Source organism: Cheilinus undulatus, linkage group 20, assembly GCF_018320785.1.
Source record: "Cheilinus undulatus linkage group 20, ASM1832078v1, whole genome shotgun sequence".
Lineage (NCBI taxonomy): Eukaryota > Metazoa > Chordata > Actinopteri > Labriformes > Labridae > Cheilinus > Cheilinus undulatus.
This window is the reverse complement of record NC_054884.1, coordinates 23,890,629-23,911,163: the sequence shown is the minus strand read 5'-3', so window position 1 is coordinate 23,911,163 and position 20,535 is coordinate 23,890,629. Positions and strand designations below refer to the sequence as shown.

The 20,535-nt window shown below is 39.9% G+C and overlaps 2 protein-coding genes across 2 annotated transcripts in view; both read left to right on the top strand.

The window, feature by feature from the left end:
• Window positions 1–9,953: 9,953 nt before the first annotated feature.
• On the top strand, window positions 9,954–11,662 carry six3b (SIX homeobox 3b). The gene is made up of 2 exons (XM_041816245.1): window positions 9,954–10,648; window positions 11,186–11,662. Exons 1-2 carry the CDS (start codon window positions 9,954–9,956, stop codon window positions 11,304–11,306), a joined length of 816 nt encoding a protein of 271 aa, XP_041672179.1. The 3' UTR covers window positions 11,307–11,662.
• Window positions 11,663–19,313: 7,651 nt separating this feature from the next.
• The window catches only part of prkcea (protein kinase C, epsilon a), a 71,518-nt gene continuing 70,296 nt past the window's right edge, over window positions 19,314–20,535 (top strand). Inside the window, exon 1 of the mRNA XM_041815380.1 lies at window positions 19,314–20,404. Coding sequence (XP_041671314.1) covers window positions 20,060–20,404 — 345 coding nt within the window. The 5' untranslated portion in view covers window positions 19,314–20,059. The remainder of the gene's footprint in view (window positions 20,405–20,535) is intronic.

The window sequence follows — 20,535 nt, the reverse complement described above, 5'->3', positions numbered from 1 at the left end:
CAGAGCCTCAGTCACCTTTAACCTGAAGCTGTTTGAAAAGCTGCAGCTCCTTCAGAAACTCCATTTACAGGCCACATATGCGGTGACACCAAACCTGCCCCGTCTAACATTATTTATGTAATATATTTATATGTTTTGTAGCAGTAAAAGTATTGTGTTTATTGGTTGTCGTGCTCTCTATAACTCAAGGTCTGCTGACCTTGCTGACCTTTCTGACCTGGAAAACCGATAGAAAACCAACAGATGAATTGCTTTGTTAGCAATGAGGAAAAAGCCTGTGGTGTTTCTCTTTCTTCTATTTTTTCACCTGCTCCTGAGCTTTTACTGGAGATTTTCTTCTTCCACCCACTCCCTCTTTTATGTTGAAGGATTTTATGCCAGCAACCGCAACCTTTGAGCAAGAGGAACAGTTACTGGGAGATTAAATCTTAGACCTCTAGATTAGAGGTCAAAGGAGCTAAATTTTCATTCACATTGACATATAATATACTGATGCCCCTCCTGAAATCTGTGTGTGTGTGTGTGTGTTGGGGGAGTTATCCCTACATATTTGTGTGTCTCAGCAGCATATGATTTTGAGTGGAGTAATTTAGCAGATGAGCGTGTGGCCATTGTTAGAGGGATAATCTGGCTCTGGCTGCTCAGATAGGTTAACATGCAGCAGATTAGACCAGATTACCCCAAACCACACCAGACAGGACAGGGGCTGTATCCTCCTCCCCCTCTCTCCCTCTGTCTCTTGGCCTTCCTCTTCCTTTCACTCTCTCTGACTCCAACTTCATTTACTTTAACCCACTGTTGTTTTTTTATCCCTTCATCTCTGTCCCCCTTTAAACTGATATCATAAGGATTTCTCTGATTCCAGCGCCTTCATCCTTTTCTCCTCTCATTAAAGTAGTCCTTTAATTTCCTCTGTGAAGTAAAAACACTAAATGTGAATGCCTGTTCTTTAAAAACATCCCAGCACAACTACTCTGATCATTTTCCTTATTTTTAGCTGCAGGTAGCCTGTTTTTTGTCTCAAATATTTTAGTTATATAGAGATTATTTTTTTCTGTCTTATGTGGCCAAAATGAACGTTTTGATACTGGGTCAGCTATAAAATCATGTCTATTTTTTGTGGGTTATTTAAACATCCTGAATATATTCAAATCCCTGTATTCATATGCAGGAGAAGCCTGATAGAAACACTTCAGGTCAGACTAACTTAAAACACTAAACACATGGACAGGAAAAATGAATAGAAACAAAAAAAACTACATTTAGAACACTTTTAACTAACTCACAACGCTACAACAACAATCACTGTAATCAAGCTGATTTCATCTCTGATGCTCCTGTAGTGTAGTGTGTAGTTAGGAATTTATGACTTGGAGTTCATGCAGTATTTACATAATCATGCCCAGCTGTGAGAGAAGATACTACTGAAGTGCTATAAAACATAACAAACACAGGGGAAGCTATTGTTCCCATCTGCAAGAGTTGGAGAAGGTTAGACTTGCTTGGATTTGGGGTTTTTTTGTTTTGTTTTGTTCTTTTTTTTTGGTCCTTTCATTTGAATTTTTGTGCTTCTACCATGAGTAGGTAGGTAACCATATAAACTTTACCTATTCTTCTTGTCCCTCTGACCTGTTGACTCCAGGATCAGCTACACCCCATTTTGACATTTTCTCAATGCAATAGAGCAATGGTGTCCAAACTATAGCCAAGGGGCCAAATGCAGCCTACGGTACATTTTTGATTGGCCCTCAGCAAATTCTAAACATTAAATGAAATGTGGCCCGCATTTGAACATCAAGCTTGACTTCTTCTTTTTTAGCGCAAGGCAGTGCTACCATGCTATTTCTGTAAACAAACATTTTGACAAGAAAACTTTATTGACTTGAGTTTTTTGTGACTAAATGAAGACAACTGGAAATGGAAACATATTGGCAACCAACATAATAATGATATCTTTTATTGCCCTGATGGATTAAGAAGCCTTACAGCAGCACTGATGGTGTTTTAGGGGCAGAACCAGTAGTAGTCAGGGCTGACCAAGGCCCCCTGAAATCCTTCAGATTACCGGCTATTTGCCTTGTCAGCTATTAACTAGCCATGTAAGCATATAACAATGCAAATCTTAACCATCACAAAAGCTCTGTTGAAATGCGTTCAAACTAAAAATCATATTTGCTTTGTTTTTGTTTCACTCATGTTGCTGTTCTTGTAGTGAAAACAAAGAACACATAAGCATCAAAATATTTAAAACGAAAAAACAACTAAAGACAGCTGTTTTCTTCCTTACTGAATTCCAACAGGCCACATGCCTTTCTTGATTTCTCTGTTTTCATTTCTGCTTGACTCGAGAGAAATCAGAACAACTCTGAGCCAACTGTAAAGTTTTACACATGATTCTCACAGTGATTCTCTTGCTGCAATACATTAATTCCACTTTAAAAAATAATAATATGTCAGACTGGATAAATACATCTGCTTTCATTGTTGCCTATAAGAATATGTCAGGTAAGATTAGCTAAGCTTTAAAGCTGCCATCTTGCTCTCTCCTAGTAACATAGCGTGGTAGCTAATGTGTACCAGCTATATTTGGTCTGTCTCATGCATTAGACGGTAGGATAAATGCAGCATTTAGTCTGAGTGAACAGTGTGCCAGTCTTTTAATGCTGCGTGATAATGTGTAATTGGATGGTGTTAATGTCTTAGGTATGTTTGCAGTATGTGTGTATGCGCTCCCTTACTCCTGCATGTCGATGTATGTTTGACAGGCCGATGTTTGTGAAGCTCCAGCTGTTTGTTTGTTGGCTGCTGGTGTTTGTTTGTGCCACTCAGGCTTTTAATTAAAACAGACTGAGTGGTGTGATGACACTAAAAAAACAAAACACACTGTAATGATGTAATTACTAACTTAACATCTGGCCTAGAAAACAGTGCAGTGGATTATTAGTCAATTATCTGATAATGTTGTTTATTAGTGTGTCAGGAAGGTGTTTGTGCTTTAATGTCACCCATCTGTCATGTTCTGGCGTTTCTTTGTGTGAATCTGTATGTATTTGTGTCATAAACCTGAGCTATTATTTGTGTATTCATGTTTGTGTAGATCAAGTCTAACACATAAACCTTCTCTTTTCCAGATGTTTCTGCAGTCACACAGCTGGATTTATGGCTCATCAATAAGAGCAGCAGGATTGACTTTGAGGTGTTTGGTTGCAAACCAATTAGGAGTCTGGATTAGATGCTGAAGAGCTGTTACATGAGTGCTTGTCCTGCTTATCTTTCTGCAAAAGAGGTCAACCTGTGGTCAAACGGTGACCACACACACAGAAAACACACACACACACAGTGTAGCATGATGCCTCATCCATGTGGAGATGGCTTTTCGTGCTTTGTACCAGTTTTCATAAAGTCAGGACAAAAATCAATAGTACAGATATCATTTAATAGTTTTAATCATTGTCTATCATCACTAGATTTCATGGTTCATGTTTATTTGTATCATGGCTGTTTTTGTTCAGTGTAAGACTGATATTATCCTACAGTCATGATCTAGAAATACAGCATTTAAATTCACAAATTTGATTCTTGTGGTAAACCAGGTTTGCCATTATAGATGTTTTTAGTACATTTTTTTTAGCATTACATGTGTAAGATCATTCACAGATATCAGAAAATATACATAAATACTCATCACTGTAAGCACCAATAGACCATATTACCACTGCAGCCATGTTTGACTTGTGACGTCATGTACAGCTCAAATGTTATAGTGATGTTCAAGGTAGTTTTTCATCGATTCTGAAAACAGTTTATTTAAATGAAAAGCATCTGCAAGGACAAAGAATTCTGGAAAATTCATAAAGATTGCCCCATATTTCATGTTGTTAAGAAAATCTATACTGTAACTCTTTAAATGAACAGTATGTAAAATCTGTTGCCAGGGGAGCTCTTAATCAAACAAACCAAGCTCAGCCCATCTTTGCTATTTACTTCTTGTTTTGAGTTGAGGGCTGTGCCAAGCAAAAGTAGCTCTTCATGTGTTTTATCTACTAAACAGTACACCAATGATTTGGTTTCACTGAATAATTATCTATAATTAGGGAGAAAAGCTGTTAAAAGTGCCTTTCCTAGTTTCAGCTGCTTAAGCTACTCATAAAGCTTTCTGGGATCGCTTCCTGGGCGAACAAGTAAGGGCACTTTTTTTTCTTTTTTCACAACTTTTTTTAATAGCTTTTCATGATTACAAAACAAAGATATTTTCCTTACAAAGGTAAACTTTTAACATCCCAGAGTCCCCTATCAGCTCCAAAAAAGACCAACAGATTAACAGAAAAGGAAAAAATAAATAAATAATAATACTAAGAATATTTATAGGACAGCAAAAAACGCATTTTACAAAAAGAGGTATTTGTATTTGTATTTATTTTATTTGAAATGACAGGGTCAGTACATATTATTAAACACTTACATGTAAATATGTAGGATTATAGCCAATGGCTAATTTCCATCCTTAGACCCTGGGCAGGTTGATGTTAACAATGTACAATCAATAAAACAGAGGTACAATAGCAATAAAAGGTAGAGAATAAAAGATGACAAATAATAATGAAAAGTACAATAAACAACCTAGACAGAAAATAAACTCATGACAAATCAGAAGAAAAAGAAAACATGGGGATTTGGCTTGTTAAGTTGAAGTGCCTGTGTGCTAAAGTGCTTTATGTGCTAAAGTGCTTTATGTGCTAAAGTGCTTTATGTGCTAAATGCTTTATGTGCTAAAGTGCATGAGTGCAAGAGTTTTAAAGTGCTGTTGTATATTGCACGTTGCCCTATTGCACTTAATTTGCACACACAGATGTGTGTGTGCAGGTGTTATTGCACTGGTTAGCATACATAGGTTTAATTATGTACGCACTATATCACAAAAAATTTGCATACATACATTTATGTAAGCATATAAGGTCACTAGAATGGCTAGTCACAAACAAAATCTCCAAAAACCAATTACATCCAGTACACTTGACAATACACATAATACAGTAAATCAATTCATTCATTGTGACTGCAGCTTTGATTCTCCAGTAACCATATTTTTAAATGCTTAGCAAAAGAGGTAAATATAGAAAATAATGGAAAAAAAAAATGAAAGTGAAAGTGTATGAAAGTGTGTGCGGCCACTAACAGGCCAAGTAAGGGCACTTTTAACAGCATTTCTCCCTCGCTGTGTGAAGCTGGTCAATGAATCCAAATGTCAGTTTTTTTTGTCAAGTAGATACACTGCATTAAGTGTTGTTTTTAATGAACCATCTTTAATTTAAAAAAAAAAGTCAGCCATGGGGATCAACACACTGAGCAGCACGTGTTGTCTCTTTGCTCAACGTTACGGGGGAGAGCTTGGGCGATTGAACTCACAACCAAAGGCCAAAAATGATCATGGTCCATCCAAGCAGCAAAACTGTAAAGAGATGCTACAACAGGAGAACAGCTTTTAGTTGTAGTTCAGTTTAGTTATGTAGCAGTCTTTTGTGTAACCTCCAAGCATGTCTGTTACCATAACATTTCTGTGCAGCCAGGACAAGTTAACCTAACTGTTGGCTTTAAGACTGGAGGTAGAGGGAAAACATAGCCTGCTCTTGCTCTGTAATAGCCCTCAATTTTGTTGGCCTATCTTTACTGATAGAGAGAGAGATGAAATGAAGGGTTGTGAGACTTAGGTGGACTTGCATCCAAAGTCAGAGGCTGAAAGTTAAACTTTCAACCAATATGTCAATGGCTGTAGATTTTGTACCAACTAAGCTACACAGTGTCTAATTTTTTATGCTTTTGTATAGATATTTAAAGTTTAAACAAGTGCAAACATGTTTTAGGCTTTGAAGGAGCTGGCAGGTGGCTACTGTAAATGAACCAGGCTAGGTATTTGCCCTGTTTCCAGTCTTTTGATAAACTAAACAAACCATCTCCTAACTGTAGATAAAAGATTGATGTCCCAGTGCAAGGAACTGTCAACAAGTAAGCACATAAGAATATATGTCAAAATTTTATGTTAGATTTTAATGATAATGTGTTTTTTAAATTTGCAGCTTTTTAGCAGCTGATTAAACAAGGATCACTCCTGATTCCTGATTAACCATCAGCAATCAGGTTAGCATGTACAAAGCACTGTGCTCCCACTTTCTCCTCATCCTCATTTTCATCCCTCTCAATCTGCCACAGTTGACCCCCCTCCTTCCTGTTTTTTGCTCCCCATTGTCCCCCAAACTCTTCTGGAGCTCAGCGAGAGCACAAAAGCACAACAAAGACCCAGGAAGTGATTAGTGGCTTAACGAGGAGGAGGCTTTGCGGGGAGTTAGGGGGGCTGTACGGCCTCCTCGATGAGACGGGGTGAGGGGGTTAAAGTTTCAGGGCTTAAGAGGTCAGTGTTAAGTTGTTGAGGTCAGTGAAGGGGTTAATTAGGAGCCGCTCCTTTGTTTATGGGGGATAAGGAGATGCTGAGGCGATTCACTTCGTATCCTCACTGTTCCTCCAGCCACCCTGGAAGTGTCATCCACCCGCTTTGAGCCTGCTCTGCTTTCCCTCCACCTCCTTGCTAATTGTGCTGTTGCTGAAAGGAGATGTGGCTGCATTAACTTAATTGTCACCATTAAGCCACACTCACCCACTTGTCACACAACACACACCGTGAGGATGTCTCCCTCGAGTGTGTGGAATGTCTTTTCAACTTGGAGGAGCTCTGGCCATGACTGTCACTCAGAGACTGTTGTGTGTTTTTCTATTGTTCTGCTTCCAAAACACACATGGACAGAAACATAACATGCCCATCGTTACACTAAAGAAATTCAAGTAGAGCAGGATATGCTCAACAGAAATACAAATGTGGGAAGAGGAGGTTATTGAACCAACACTGAAATAGCAAAATAGTAATGGAAAGTCAAATGAACTTAATTCAACTTTTTATTGGTGTACTGTTGGTGTTTGGCATTAGATTTCTTCTGTCCTACCTTTCAAACAGGAAACATGTTGTCACTATCAGCATTACCACTCCTTCCTAGCCCTAGTAACCAAGGTGTGCCTCAAGGCCCTGTCTTTGGACCACTTCTCTTCCTTGGTCAGATCATCCGAAAACAGTCTCAGTTTCCACTTGTATGCTTATGCCGACAACATGCAGCTCTTTTTAGCAACCAAACTTTAAACCCCCCCCCAAACTCCCTGGTCAACAGTCTACATTAAATCAAGGCCTGGATGTCAACCAATTGACTCAAACTGAACAACAAAACAGAGCCCATAGTTCTGACCCTCAAGGTGCTGCTCAGGAACAGTATATCTGTCCACCCATCCTCCACCTAAGGTCCGTAACCATGGCATTATCCTGGACTCCACTCTGCCTCTCCAGTCCCTCATCAAATCAGTGACCAAATCTGACTTATCCCACCTCAAAAATGTCTCCAGACTCAGACCACCTCGGACTCTGGCTGAAACCTTTATCCATGTGTTCGTCACCTCCCATCTGGACGACTGCAGTGAAGAACTGTTTGGGGTGCATTATGAGCCTTTTCCATTACACCGAGTTGCTTGGCTCTACTTGGCTTGACTCGGCACGGCAGGGGATTTGCTTTTTCACCACAACCAAGCTACCTGTTTGAGGACACGTCTGGAGCTGATGACGCGGTGTTCTGAGTCGATGTCGTTCAATAGCTGTACTTCAGTAAGGATCAGTTTGTTCCGCCAGAAGAAGAAGAGGAACTGTTTGGTTTAGCTGTCCACTCAACAGCATGCCCGTCCATGCTGTTGTCTGAAGGTGTTTTAAAGTTTGGTGCAGCGGTCACTACTTAAACACATGTCTGAGAGACGTCCCTGAATGATAACAAACCGCTGTGAAGTCACTGTGGCGCACTTTGAGGCAGATGCCAAACTGCAAATAATTGCAGTTCCTTGACTGTCCACTTGAGGCTGGCTCCAAAAACAAAAAAATCCTTATCGGGTTCTGTATTAAAGTCCCCATTTTAACAGCAAAAATAAAATGTTTTTGGCTTACTACAAAAAAAGGAGGTGAGGCGTCACTATATTTATCCTGCTACTGACTGAACTGTTTTGTTTTTATAGTTTGGAATATGCTGGCTCAACGACGATGATCTTGACACACTAGACATCTGCAGCTAAGATATTTGTTGGAGTAGGCATTTTAAATATGGCACCTGCTATCACTGGGAGTCGCTGGGCCTCTGTATTGGAAGCAAATGGATGATAACACTCAGACTATGCATGTGTTAGTCTTTTATGTTGAAGCAATAATTAGCTAGAATGTTTTGTATTCAGAGAAAGCTGAATCTTTCTGCTGATAGAGCTTTGCATTCAGCCAGAATACTTGAAGATGTATGATCGACCACAAATATCTCTTACCTCATATTTGGGAAAGCATTGTTACATTAAATGTATCAAAATTTCATAACTAATGCGCAGTCCAGAGCTGGTTCAAGGACTAAATTCAGAAGGAGATGATTTGTTAGCGGTTTACTTTATTCTTTTAAGTGATCATTGTCATACTATCATTGTCATAAATGTAATTATGACTCTTATAATGAAAGAAGAAGGGATTAACATAACAAGCATGAACGCTGTGCCTCACCAGGGGTAAAAACTGGCACACAGCTCCTCACAGCAGCGTGCAGGACATCTGTCTGTTTGTATAATTGGCATTAACCCCTTTTAAGCTGAGTGACCCCCTTTTTTCTGGCCAACACATCTGCACTGATGCTCACATTTAAGGGACTGTTTAAGTGAGAAAACGTAATGAAAAGCTACAAGAGTGTGTGTTTGGCTAGTTTTGTTGAACCTCAAAATATTTTCCTAATATTTAATATCCTCTATCTCTGCAGGACGGCTGCCACAATCCAAAGCATATGGCCCGGAGCAGCTAGAATGTGTTAATGCTGATTGAATACGCTGCTCTATTAGACTAATGTTAGCCTGCTGTATCGGCTCGATGCTAAGCCAAGGTAACAGAATGGGGCTGGAGCGCAGCTTATCTGTGAACTTACTCATATTAGAGAATAGAAAAGTGATTAGAAAGTGATTAGAGTGCAGGGAAACCACTTAGGGAAACATACGCTTTCAGGTCTGGGTGAGATTTCCAATCACACTGGGCACATTACTGCTATTAATGATGAGAGAGGCTTACCGGCAGGAGGTGATGAGATTCAGCTGATAGCAGACAGATGTCAACTCTGTTCAGGTTCAGGGTACTTTTTCTTTTGACCTTTAAATATGATTAATATAGGTATTATGGTCTGTTTTAGTGTCTTACAGGGACTATATGCTGATTTTTTATGATTTATTGTCTTTTAAAAGGCATACCTGTATTTTCCTATATCTTTCTTTACAAATGATCTGCTGTTTTATGGGTCAGTAGGATGATAAGAACAGATGAAACAGCATAATAACAGACAATCACAGGGCTTTTATAGAGAAGCCCTTTTCATTTCTCAAGAGCCCAAATATTTGGTTAGATTTGAAAAAGGCATACTTGCATCTGAATTTGATAGTTCTGACAACTGAAGTAGTTGGTGATGTTGCTTTCAAATATGAGGTACCATGAAAGATGTGGGTCATGCAGATAAGTGTTTTATTCTTTTTCTCACTCTGAAGTATTTTTGGCCTCAGATTATTTCAGAGTCCCTCTGGTGTCAGTCTGGTTCATAGATGTTGAGTATTTTCGTTAAACAACTGTTTGCTTTCTGAAGGGCTTTGTGTTAGCTTGAGCTCAGAGGGGATAAATCCTCTAGATTTGATTGACAGTGCTGTCATGACAACCCCACATCAGCCTCCGGTTGTCCAATCAGGAGTCAGACTCAGGGTCCCTCCCTGACTCCCAGGTGAGCTAAAGAGTCGGACTCCAGCAGATTTCTGTCAGTCTGTCTCAGAGCGGCTCTTCTTCATCGGTTTTGCTCAACTCTGACATCCAGATGGTGTTCAGGTCACCACTCGACTTTTTCTCAGCCTCCCGGATCCTCCTGCCTCACTTCGCGGATGGGCCCCCTCTCCTGGCTCGCTCCCGGTCTCCGGAGGACCCTCCCTCCGCCTGTCCCCCGCTGGCTTTCCCGGGATTGTGTTTCTCCGCGGCCCAAATAGCCAGCGTCTGCGAGACCCTGGAAGAGACCGGAGACATCGAGCGGCTGGCCCGCTTCCTCTGGTCTCTTCCGGTGACCGCTGACGGCCGTGACTCCATCTCCGAGCACGAGTCTGTGCAGAGGGCTCGCGCCGTGGTGGCATACCACACTGGGAGTTTCCGTGAGCTCTATCACATCCTGGAGACGCACCGCTTTACGCGCGCCTCGCACGGCAAACTGCAGGCGATGTGGCTGGAAGCTCACTACCGGGAGGCGGAGAAACTGCGGGGGAGGCCACTCGGACCTGTTGACAAGTACCGTGTGAGGAAGAAGTTCCCCTTACCGAGGACCATCTGGGACGGGGAGCAGAAGACGCACTGTTTCAAGGAGCGCACGCGAGGACTGCTCAGAGAGTGGTACCTTCAGGATCCCTACCCGAACCCAGGGAAAAAGAGAGAACTAGCGCACGCGACTGGACTCACACCGACTCAGGTTGGGAACTGGTTCAAAAACCGGAGACAGAGAGACCGAGCGGCAGCAGCCAAAAACAGGTCAGTAACGTTGAATGGAGACTGACATAAAGCGTGTCACCGGATTGATTTGATATCATTTAGTCATAAAATCAAGCTCTCTGTTCCTTAACGCACGTGCCCCTTGATTGATCAATCACTTACTTTCACTCAATGATGCAGCTTATTTCCTCTCTACACGCAAATAGACATGTGCGTAAAAGGACCATTCATGCGTAAAAGCGCACGACCTTTCAGCTTTTAGGTTTTTGTGTTCTGTGAGGTCACCCTTTCTTCCCTTAGTCTCACTATAATTTGCCTCGGGTCAGTTTGTGGGTCAATAATCCAGTTGGTGAAAGCAGAACGTGCGTAAATAGGTAAAAATTGCACACCCTGCCTGCACAGAAGGTTATACTATGGATGTCAAGTAATTTAACTTGTGTAAGGTTGCTTTAGAATATGTTTTCCCTGAAGAACAAACTACTGTTTGACTTTTTTTTAAATTTCCATGCCTAGTTTATATGGAGGCATAAATCTTTTAACATACTTATCCTTTTTTTTTTTTTTTTTAATTTTCAGGTTGCAGCACCACCGGATTTGTCCGAGCAGAGGGGAGTGCAGTCCAGATGAAAGTGGGGAGCGTGTAGATGGAGAAACTTTTCTCTCAGTAACAGACAGTGACTCTGATTTGGATGTCTGAGACTTTAAAAATGGACTTTAAGAGGTTTGGGATTGTCTGTCTGGGATTACAGAAGAAATGAGGACGACTGATGCAACAAAGGCTGGTCAGGGTTTGGGTGGCCCTCTAATTTAGAGCCCAAAACCACCTATCGCTTAACCAACCAAAAACACAAGATCAGCACAGGTTTTGTGATTATTTTGAACATTTTGTATCCTGAGAGTCGTACAGATTTTTGTCTTTGCTCTCGGTTCATTGATGAAGAGCTGCAGACACAGACCCACTTGTTTTTTTTTTTTTTTTTACTTCACTGGAAGTTGAGGCTTGACATCTGATGACCCAGCTTAGACCATCTACAACCTCATTAAACAGACATCAAGCCGAGAGCCCCTGTTGGACATTAACTCTGGGACCCCCACATGGAAGGACCTTTACAGACTGAAACCTTTCAGTGAGATAATTATTCTTATTTTCTCTAATTATGTGTCATTTCTTTTTTAAATGAAAGTGGTAGAATTTGTAGATTGACCCCTGGGTGTCACTGCTGTAGACAATCAATACCCTCTGCAGTCTACCTCCCTGTTTATCTGTCAGTTTGTAAGTTTATTCATATGGTTTTTGTTTCTTTTCTTTTAATTCTACTTTATTTAAAGTTCACAGAGTTCACTGTACAGTTTGTGATGTCTTACATTATGATCAGTATGTTGCTGGATAAATGTTTCATTTTTATATGAATAAAGTTATTTAATTTACAACTTTTAGTGTGCCTAGTCTTCTTTAATGACAGTTTGAGTTTTCACAGCCCCCCTCATATAAGCCAGAGTAACTCAATTCACTTTATTCATTTATCTGATTTTAATAATGTTATAAAAACTAATTGAGTCCACTTGTATGAAAAAAAATCAAGCATTTCATGAATGTTAGGTTTTAAAGACTCCAGAGCTTTACGTTTCGATGAATAGAGTTTATCATTTGTTACAGGTTAATAATCTACTCAATATAAAGGTAAATGTTTTCTACATGTTAGTTTGATGAGCAAAGAGAATTTCCCCAACTTCTAGATTTAACTATAATGAAAATTAATGAATGAACTTAAGTGCCATACTCAGGTTCTTGTACCTTGCTTGAGTACTTCTTTTACTTATCTTTAGTCCAGACTCGAGTGTATTTTTTACTCCAAACATTTATTAAAAAACTGAAGTTCCTTGCTACTTTCAAAGAAGGCCTGAATCAGCCCAAGAAGACAACTATTCTTGAATACTGTTTTCCTCTAGACTAAAAGTTGTTCATTTTAGTATCAAGATAACAGAGTTTGTTTTCTTGTGGATAGCATGTTCATTTATTTTACAAACAACTTCTTGACATATACTGAGTGTTAAAATTTTATGCAAACACAGGATTTCAACCATCAAAAAACCTCATCATGCCACTCCATGCAGATGACACTACGAATAATATCAGTATGAACTGTAATCACACAACACATGTACTGCATACGGGTCAACGACATATAAAGCTTGAGTCATTTGCAATTGCACCAGCTGACATTTGCAACTAATTGCAAAGTAAACAGGCAAATACTATGACATATGTTGCTTTTATCCTTCTTAGAAGGCAGATACGCATTTTTTAAAATAAAATCAAGAGCTTTATGATAACACTACATTTTTTCTGTTTTACCTTGGTTGTACCCCTGACCCAAAGAGGATCTGGCTGCAGACCTCTATGGTAGGGCATTTTAGACTCATCTGTTGTAGACCTAACCTTGCAAAGCAGATGGATACGCCGTTTCCTTGTTTCTCACTGGTGAATCCATCTTGCAAAGCTCCCGTCTAAACCGTTTGGGCCCGGTTAGAAAGTGACAGGACCAATCAGCAACGAGGGGCAGTGCTCTCAGGCGCAGCAGAGTCGTGACGCAAGGAAGCAGCAACAAGAGGCCGGTGCAATTATGGCTCAAGACATTAGTACAGAAGAGGATTAGGGCCATTTTCAAAGGAGAAAATAATTTTGGACAAGTCGAGATTAAAGTCAAAATTTTGAGAATGAAGTTCAAACACAATTTTGAGATTGAAGTCAAAATGAGGGGAATAAAGTCGAAACTTCCTATTACTAACAGCGGATCATAGACGCTGTGTGTTTATGTGACAAAGAGAGATCATCAATCAATCCTCATTATTGGATTTAACAAAGAGATTCTCTCTCTTTGCCACATAAACACAGCATCTATGATCCGCTGTTAGTAACAAGTTTTGACTTTTTTCTTGTCATTTGACTTTAATCTCGAAATTGTGTTTCAACTTTATTCTCGAAATTTTGACTTCATTCTTGTCATTTCGACTTTAATCTCTACTTGTCCAAAATTATTTTCTCCTTCAAAAATGGCCCTAATCCTCTTCCATACCTTAGCGTGGATGCTGCTAAAGCACCAGTTATATCAGAACTTGACGACATTTCTTTGTTAAAAGAAGATCAAAGAACAGCAGTGAGTTGTTTTCTTTTCAAAAACAACAAAAGTTGTGTACTGACATGTCTACAGTCGCCATGGTTAGCATTATTCCTCGGTAGTTGCGCACGCGCACCTTGGTCACAGCTACTTCACGTGTTTAGTTGCTCTGATTGGCCTGTAAAGATGTGACAGACAGAACATTCATCTGGCATGTCAGGTTATTGCAGACCTCTACAATGAGGCAACTTCGACCATGAGGTGGGAAGTAACGTTCATTTCCCAAGCTGGAACAGGAATGAATGGCATTTATTTTACAGTATATGGCTATTTTTCCACAATGGCAGAATTTTATGAATAAAAATCCAAAATTTACTGAGGGGGATAAATTTTATTTGAACACACCACAAACTAATGAAAAGCCTAAGAGGGTTTGGGTTAGGCAACTAAACCTAACCAAAAGGTTAGGGTAAAGGATGGGGATAAACTTAAAAAGAACATCACATACTAAGGAGAAACCCAACAAGGGTTCGTATGTCACTTCCTGCCCCACAGTCAAGGTCGCCCCAACATAGAGGTCTGCAGCCAGATGTCTCTCTGAGCACCTGACATTGAGAGTGTACCTGCTCACCAGTGCAAAACTAATTAATCAAAAAGTTTTTTGGGATACCTCCTTTACCTTATTAGAAGTAAAGTCAATATTTTAGAGCTTCAAACAATATGTTTTATTTCATATACTGACACTTTTTATAGTTTCACCACCTGGAACACTGGCTGCCACCTGACATTTGCAACTGATTTTAAATAAACACACAAATACTTAGACACATATCGTTATGTTCTTGTTAGAGAGTGGACACCTATTTTTTAAAAATAAAATCAAGAGCTGTGTGTAAAGTGCATTCTTAGCAATTTTACATTGGTTGTGCCACCTGACAGTGAAAGTGTACCTGCCTACCTGTGACTGAAAACAAATTATTTTATCTTACTTGAAAAAGAGTTACAAACGATTTTACTTGACCATGAGAGCCAATTGGAGTTAAATGACTTATAAACTATGCTACGATCAGTTTTTACTTCTTCATTTCAAAGTAAAGTTCGCATGATTACTGTTGTGCCACCCTGACATTAGAGAACAGATTCTATGACAAAAGTTTTTCAGTGTTCTTACTAACTTTATATTGATCATTTTTAATAACATTTGTTTATTTCAACCATAACTCATACTAAAGTATTTTAATTGGACTCTCTTATAACTTAAATGCTATTTTTACTAGTGCCAATAATCTGTTCATTTACTTAGACCTGACCTTTGCAGGGGTTAAGATGCCAAAATATGAAAGTAAATACTACATTATTCAAGTATACAGAAAATGTATGCAAACAAAGTAGGCTTCGTAGAACAAAATGATTTATGCCATGAACTGATTTTTTTTAAAGGAAATAATAAATTCAGACAAAAAATATGTATGTCATATTGACCCATATACTGTATAAAGCATGCATTTCCTTCCTTGCTTCCATACTTTTTTCGATTTGGGTTGACAATATAAACATATAACTGATAGCTTTGATGTGCAATGTAAAGACGAGTGGACATGGCATGTTACCCAGTAATAAATGACAATATGATTATATGCATGTTAACCAGCTCCAGCATAAAAGTCATGCCAGCATTTTTGGGGCCCCGTGATCAGGGTATACACTAATAAATGAGGAATTCATATGCTTAAATTGCTTTCAATTATTAAGATGTTTTTAAAGGATTAAGAGTGATTGATATTGTGTCAAATTAGATTTGATTATCCAAAAGTCCCCAGGGAGATCTTCTGACTCCATCAGCAAAGTCCAAACCCCTCAGAAAGTCCCAAAATGTCTTCATATCAAGCAAAACTTGGCATGTAAAGACATTTGGTATTTAAGGTTTGGGCATGCTTGTTAGATCTGCCTTTGATGCCTGAAATTAGATGCTTCAAAATATTTAATTCTCTTGCAATGACTGCTTTTACCAAGATGGGGAGGTCCTCGCATCATATGACTTTGCCTGGGGCCTTCAAATCATAAAAACTGCTGATACTTATACTTTGATTTTTTTTCATACTAAAATTAGAAAACCAAATACATTTTTTAAAATTCATAACAGACTATTTCTAAATGGCAAGTTTTACCTTAGACAGATGTCTGAGTGCATTTTCCTGTTCTGTAAACCTGAAGAAATAAAAATCCTATAACAGGACACAACTGTCATCAGCAGTGGCTCTCAGGGGGGATTCCACTCATGTCTGCAGAGATCCCACTGAGAAGCAGAGTAGCGCCATCCAGTGGTCAAGTTATTAAAAAGGACACCCCTGTTATTAAAATGTCCTGCAAATACATTTTCCTTTTAACTTGTTGAATCTTTTAAATCTGTTATTAGGGATGCACCAATGCAATAAGTAGTGGTTCCAGTACAAAGCATAAGTACTTGTTAAACTGTACTTGCAGCAGAAATGTTACCCCCCCCCCCCCACACACACACACACACACATACATATCATGCAAATATTTTATTTTCAATTTTATTTATAGTAATTTACAAAAATTCCTACTTTCCTTAAAAAAACATCTTTTTTTGACGGATTTGTTCAGGCTTAGTTAAACTTTCAAATTATGTGTTATAATATTGAATGATTTATTGCCTGTGTTTTTTGAAAAACAATATAAGATGATAAACTTTTACAAATATCACAATAGGGAGGAGGTAAATTGCAGAAATGTATATAAATGGAATAGACATTAATTAATTAATTAATTGAGAATAAAATACCACTAACAGATGTCTTTCTGTTGCCTCATTAGTACTTTTGAGTCATGAAGTGTACTTGGCTTCTTTTGTGTTTGTATAAAACATTTTTATGCAGCATACGTCACTGTGGAACATTAATTTGTGTAATATTCGCTGATATTCCTTCTCCGTAGAGACCTACCTGATTGAGGCCGACACTGCAATCTACGAGGAGTACCTGAACACAGCGTTCCATGACGTCACGTTTTAGTAGCGTCATCATCCCGCTGATAAGTACTGCGATCCAGCAGATGGCGTAGCTTGCTTACACGGTAAGAGCTATGAGTGTAACACTAAAAATAGACCAAATATATTAATTATTAGCTTCTTTTTTGGTTCATTTAAGCTAATATATTAGTTTTAAAGTAAATAGAGGGATGTAGATCCTCAGGAAAAATGACGCTAATACAGTATAATATCACGGCAGACTAGAATGTTCCACATGTCATGCGCACTGAAATCATAAAACCCTTCCAACGATCATAATCGAGTAAGTGATATAAGCTAAAATGCACAAGTTTTATTTTGAAGTAAAACCAAACAGCAGGTTAAAATAGTTATATTAGTGTGTTTAAGCTAGCATTGTTGACCTGATGGTAAAAGAAAGACTGCATTGGGCCTATGTGAAGTTTATTTCTTCTCTTTGTGAAAGAACTAAGCGCAGTGTTATTGTCATTGATGCCTTAGACTCATAAAAAACATTAAATATGAAAATTGTAGTGTAAGATAAGACAGAATAGTAACAGTGTGTGTAAAGCATTTTTGCTACTTTGTGACTATGCTAAGTGCAGTATGAATTAAGCTAAAGATATATTGTTCATGTATGTTTAATGCAGACTTTTAAAGGAGAATACTTTGCAATGTACTTTAACTATATTACACTATTCCATTGATTCCCAACCTTTATCTTTGGAAATCCTTGACTTGAACCTAACCACATGACCACCACAACAAAATGAGTTACATTCCTGTTTAGACTAAGTAATAAGTATTTTAACTGTTTCATTGATAAAACCCTAAGGGAATAGGCCTGCATGCTTTCTTACAATAAACCTTTGTCTAAGCTATTTAATAAATGCTTTATCATAATATTAGTTAATGTGTGCAAATGTAGTTTTGACAGCCTCAGAGCAGACAAGGCCTCCTTGCTGTTTCTCTTGTCCCTCTTTCTGCAACCCCCTTCCTTCTTCCTGCTTCTACCCTACCCCCCTTTTGAACCCCAACGCAGCTTCGGTAGACGGTCAACTGGTTCTGCTTGAGGCTCCTGCCCCCCTATAGGGAAGATTTTCCTTGCCACTGTAACAAGGCTTAATACTACTCAGCTCATGGTGATTAACTGTGAGTCTTTATAATAATAGGCAGCCTAGATCACTGTAAAGTGCCTTGGGATATATTTGGTTATGATTTCGCACTATAGAAACAAAGATTGATTGAAAATAGTTGAAAAAAAGTTGACCAGCTACTGATACACTACATTTTAAACGTAGTTGTTTCATGTTATATACAGACATAGAGATACAGATACACAAAGGCCTTCATAGCTTCACCAGGAAACTCTTGAAAAAGATTTTTAATCTCACTGAGATTTTCCTGGTTGAATAAAATAGAAATAGATTTAAAAACAGTGCAGCACTAGATGGTATTTTTTAAATTAATAGCCTTATTGTTATAATTATGATCAAGTTTATATGAACACTATATAGTAAATGTGTCTTAGATGGTGACAGTAGCCATCAGTTTACATAAGTTGCTCTATAAATGGATAGGGCTGCACAATTCATTACAATTTTATTGTAAGTGCAATTTAAATGTTTCCAGTAAACACATCCTCAAAGGTCTGAATCTTAGGAAAAGAGAAGAAAAAGTCTGTGCCAATAAGCAATGCTTACACACTCTCACACAATTCCCATGAAATTCACGCTTTTAAAGTTGCCCTCAGAGTAATTCCTACAAAATTAGCGGTTTAAGTAGCTGAATTTAATATTGTGCCTTTAAATGTTAGCTTATTTATCACACTTTATATAATTTTTACAATGTGGAAGATAGTATGCACCTCACATTATCTTCTCATCTAGCATGAAATAGGCTTAAAGTTCAGAGTAATGCAATTTTTACTGCAAGATTTGAATGCTAATTTCCTGTTTATGCCTGTAAAACCTCACAGCATTTATCTGGAATCACTACACCACTATGGCATTTTCCTCCCTCTTAACTTGCACTGACTGTATTAACAGGTGTTTGCTTTTAAGTATTTTTAGCTATCCATCACCACAAATGCAAGGGCATATCTTGGAGACACTGGCCTAAAGATAGGGCATATATAAACAGGTGTCTTAAATAAACACCCCAAAACAAACATCACACCTCTGTTATATGAAGATACTGTTTCAGCAACTTGTAAGAGTGGCGTTATAACATTTTGTTCTGTCTCAGAGACCCTCTGCTGAGTCTGTGTGTGTCTGTGTAGGCTGTCGGTGACCGTGCATAAGGACTGAATGATTGACTGGCTCTATTGGCTGTCTGGGCCATGACACACACGCGCACACTCCATGCCTGCGGGTGAATTCCACCCCCCTCTTCTTCTCGTGCGCTCTAAAAAAAAGAATAACACCTCTTCCATTTGCAAGTGCACACTCACATACACACACACTCTCTCTCTCTCCTCTCATCCGGCGCTAGAGCCCGGCAGCGAGGGTGACGCGTTTTGCGCATTTCCTGCAGCTCGCGCTCTCTCACAGATTGAGGAGAGAGGGGACGGGAAACGGGGGGCGCGCGCAAGGACCGAAAGAAGAAAAAAAAAAAAACGAACGGGAGCGGAGCACCGTGATGTATTCGGGGTGCTCGTGAGCCTGAAAGGCTGCATTGGAGAAGCAAAAAGGCATTGCTCACCGAGAGTTCTCGCAAATATCGCGTTACCGTGAGGTCGAAGCAAGGAGATTAATCCCGGAGAAGAGCGAGCGAGGGGCTGGAAACGGAGCACCAATCCCGGATGGCTAGGCGCGGCTGCTCGCGCTCTCTCCCACCCTGACCCGGGAGAGACACACAAGGACCGTGGGGAGGCTCTGGGGCTTCACACGAACCCCACTGGAGCCTTTAATCCTGCTTTCCTCTCAGCCCGCAGCCGTTTGATATCCCGGCCTGTTTCCGCCAAAAAGGGAATCTTGTCTGGCGCACGGGACCGACCGTAAACAAACAAGGCAGACGCTCGGGTGGGAGAGTGTTCCAGCAAGCGACCTCCGAAGGGTGTGGGTCGGCGTTTTTCACTCCACTGGGGATCCATCAGCTGTATTGATAACGTGTTTGTGTGTTTGTGTATGTGTGATCAGATATGGCTGTACAAGACTGAGAGTCTAAGGAGCCAGCTGCATTATGGGATGTAGCAGGACTGTGCAGTGACCCCGCTCATTGGAAGGAAACGCTCTGTGTACAGGAGCAGAAACAGGCAGACTAGCCTAAACACTCACACTCATCCTTAAACACACACCCACAGTCCAGGAGCCTGCAGCCATGCCTGTGTTCAGCGGCCTGTTGAAGGTGCGAGTGTGTGAGGCGGTGGATCTGAAGCCCACCCCATGGGCTCTGCGTCACGCTGTGGGGAAGAGTGGGTCCTTCCTGCTTGACCCCTACCTGGCCCTGAATCTGGACCAGACCAGGCTCGGGCAGACCGCCACCAGGACCAAGACCAACAGCCCGGCCTGGCACCAGGAGTTCTGCACCGAGGTCCGAGAGGGAAGGAGCCTGGAGCTGTCTGTGTTCCACGATGCACCCATCGGATATGATGACTTTGTGGCCAACTGCACCATCCAGCTGGAGGACCTGCTGCAGAATGGGACCAGACACTACGAAGACTGGGTATGTGAACCCTCTGGTAGGGCTGCCCAACTATGGCATAAATCATAATCACAATTAAATAACTTTGATTTTACAAGATCTAGATCTATGAGTGAATTCCAGACGATTAAGTACATTTGTCATGTTGTTGT

What these genes read in the sequence shown, in the direction of transcription:
- six3b (XM_041816245.1), top strand. Translation starts at nt 9,954, where the DNA reads ATGGTGTTCAGGTCACCACTCGACTTTTTCTCAGCCTCCCGGATCCTC. An exon ending in GCGGCAGCAGCCAAAAACAG is followed by an intron (nt 10,649 to 11,185) that starts GTCAGTAACGTT and finishes TTTAATTTTCAG; the next exon opens with GTTGCAGCACCACCGGATTT.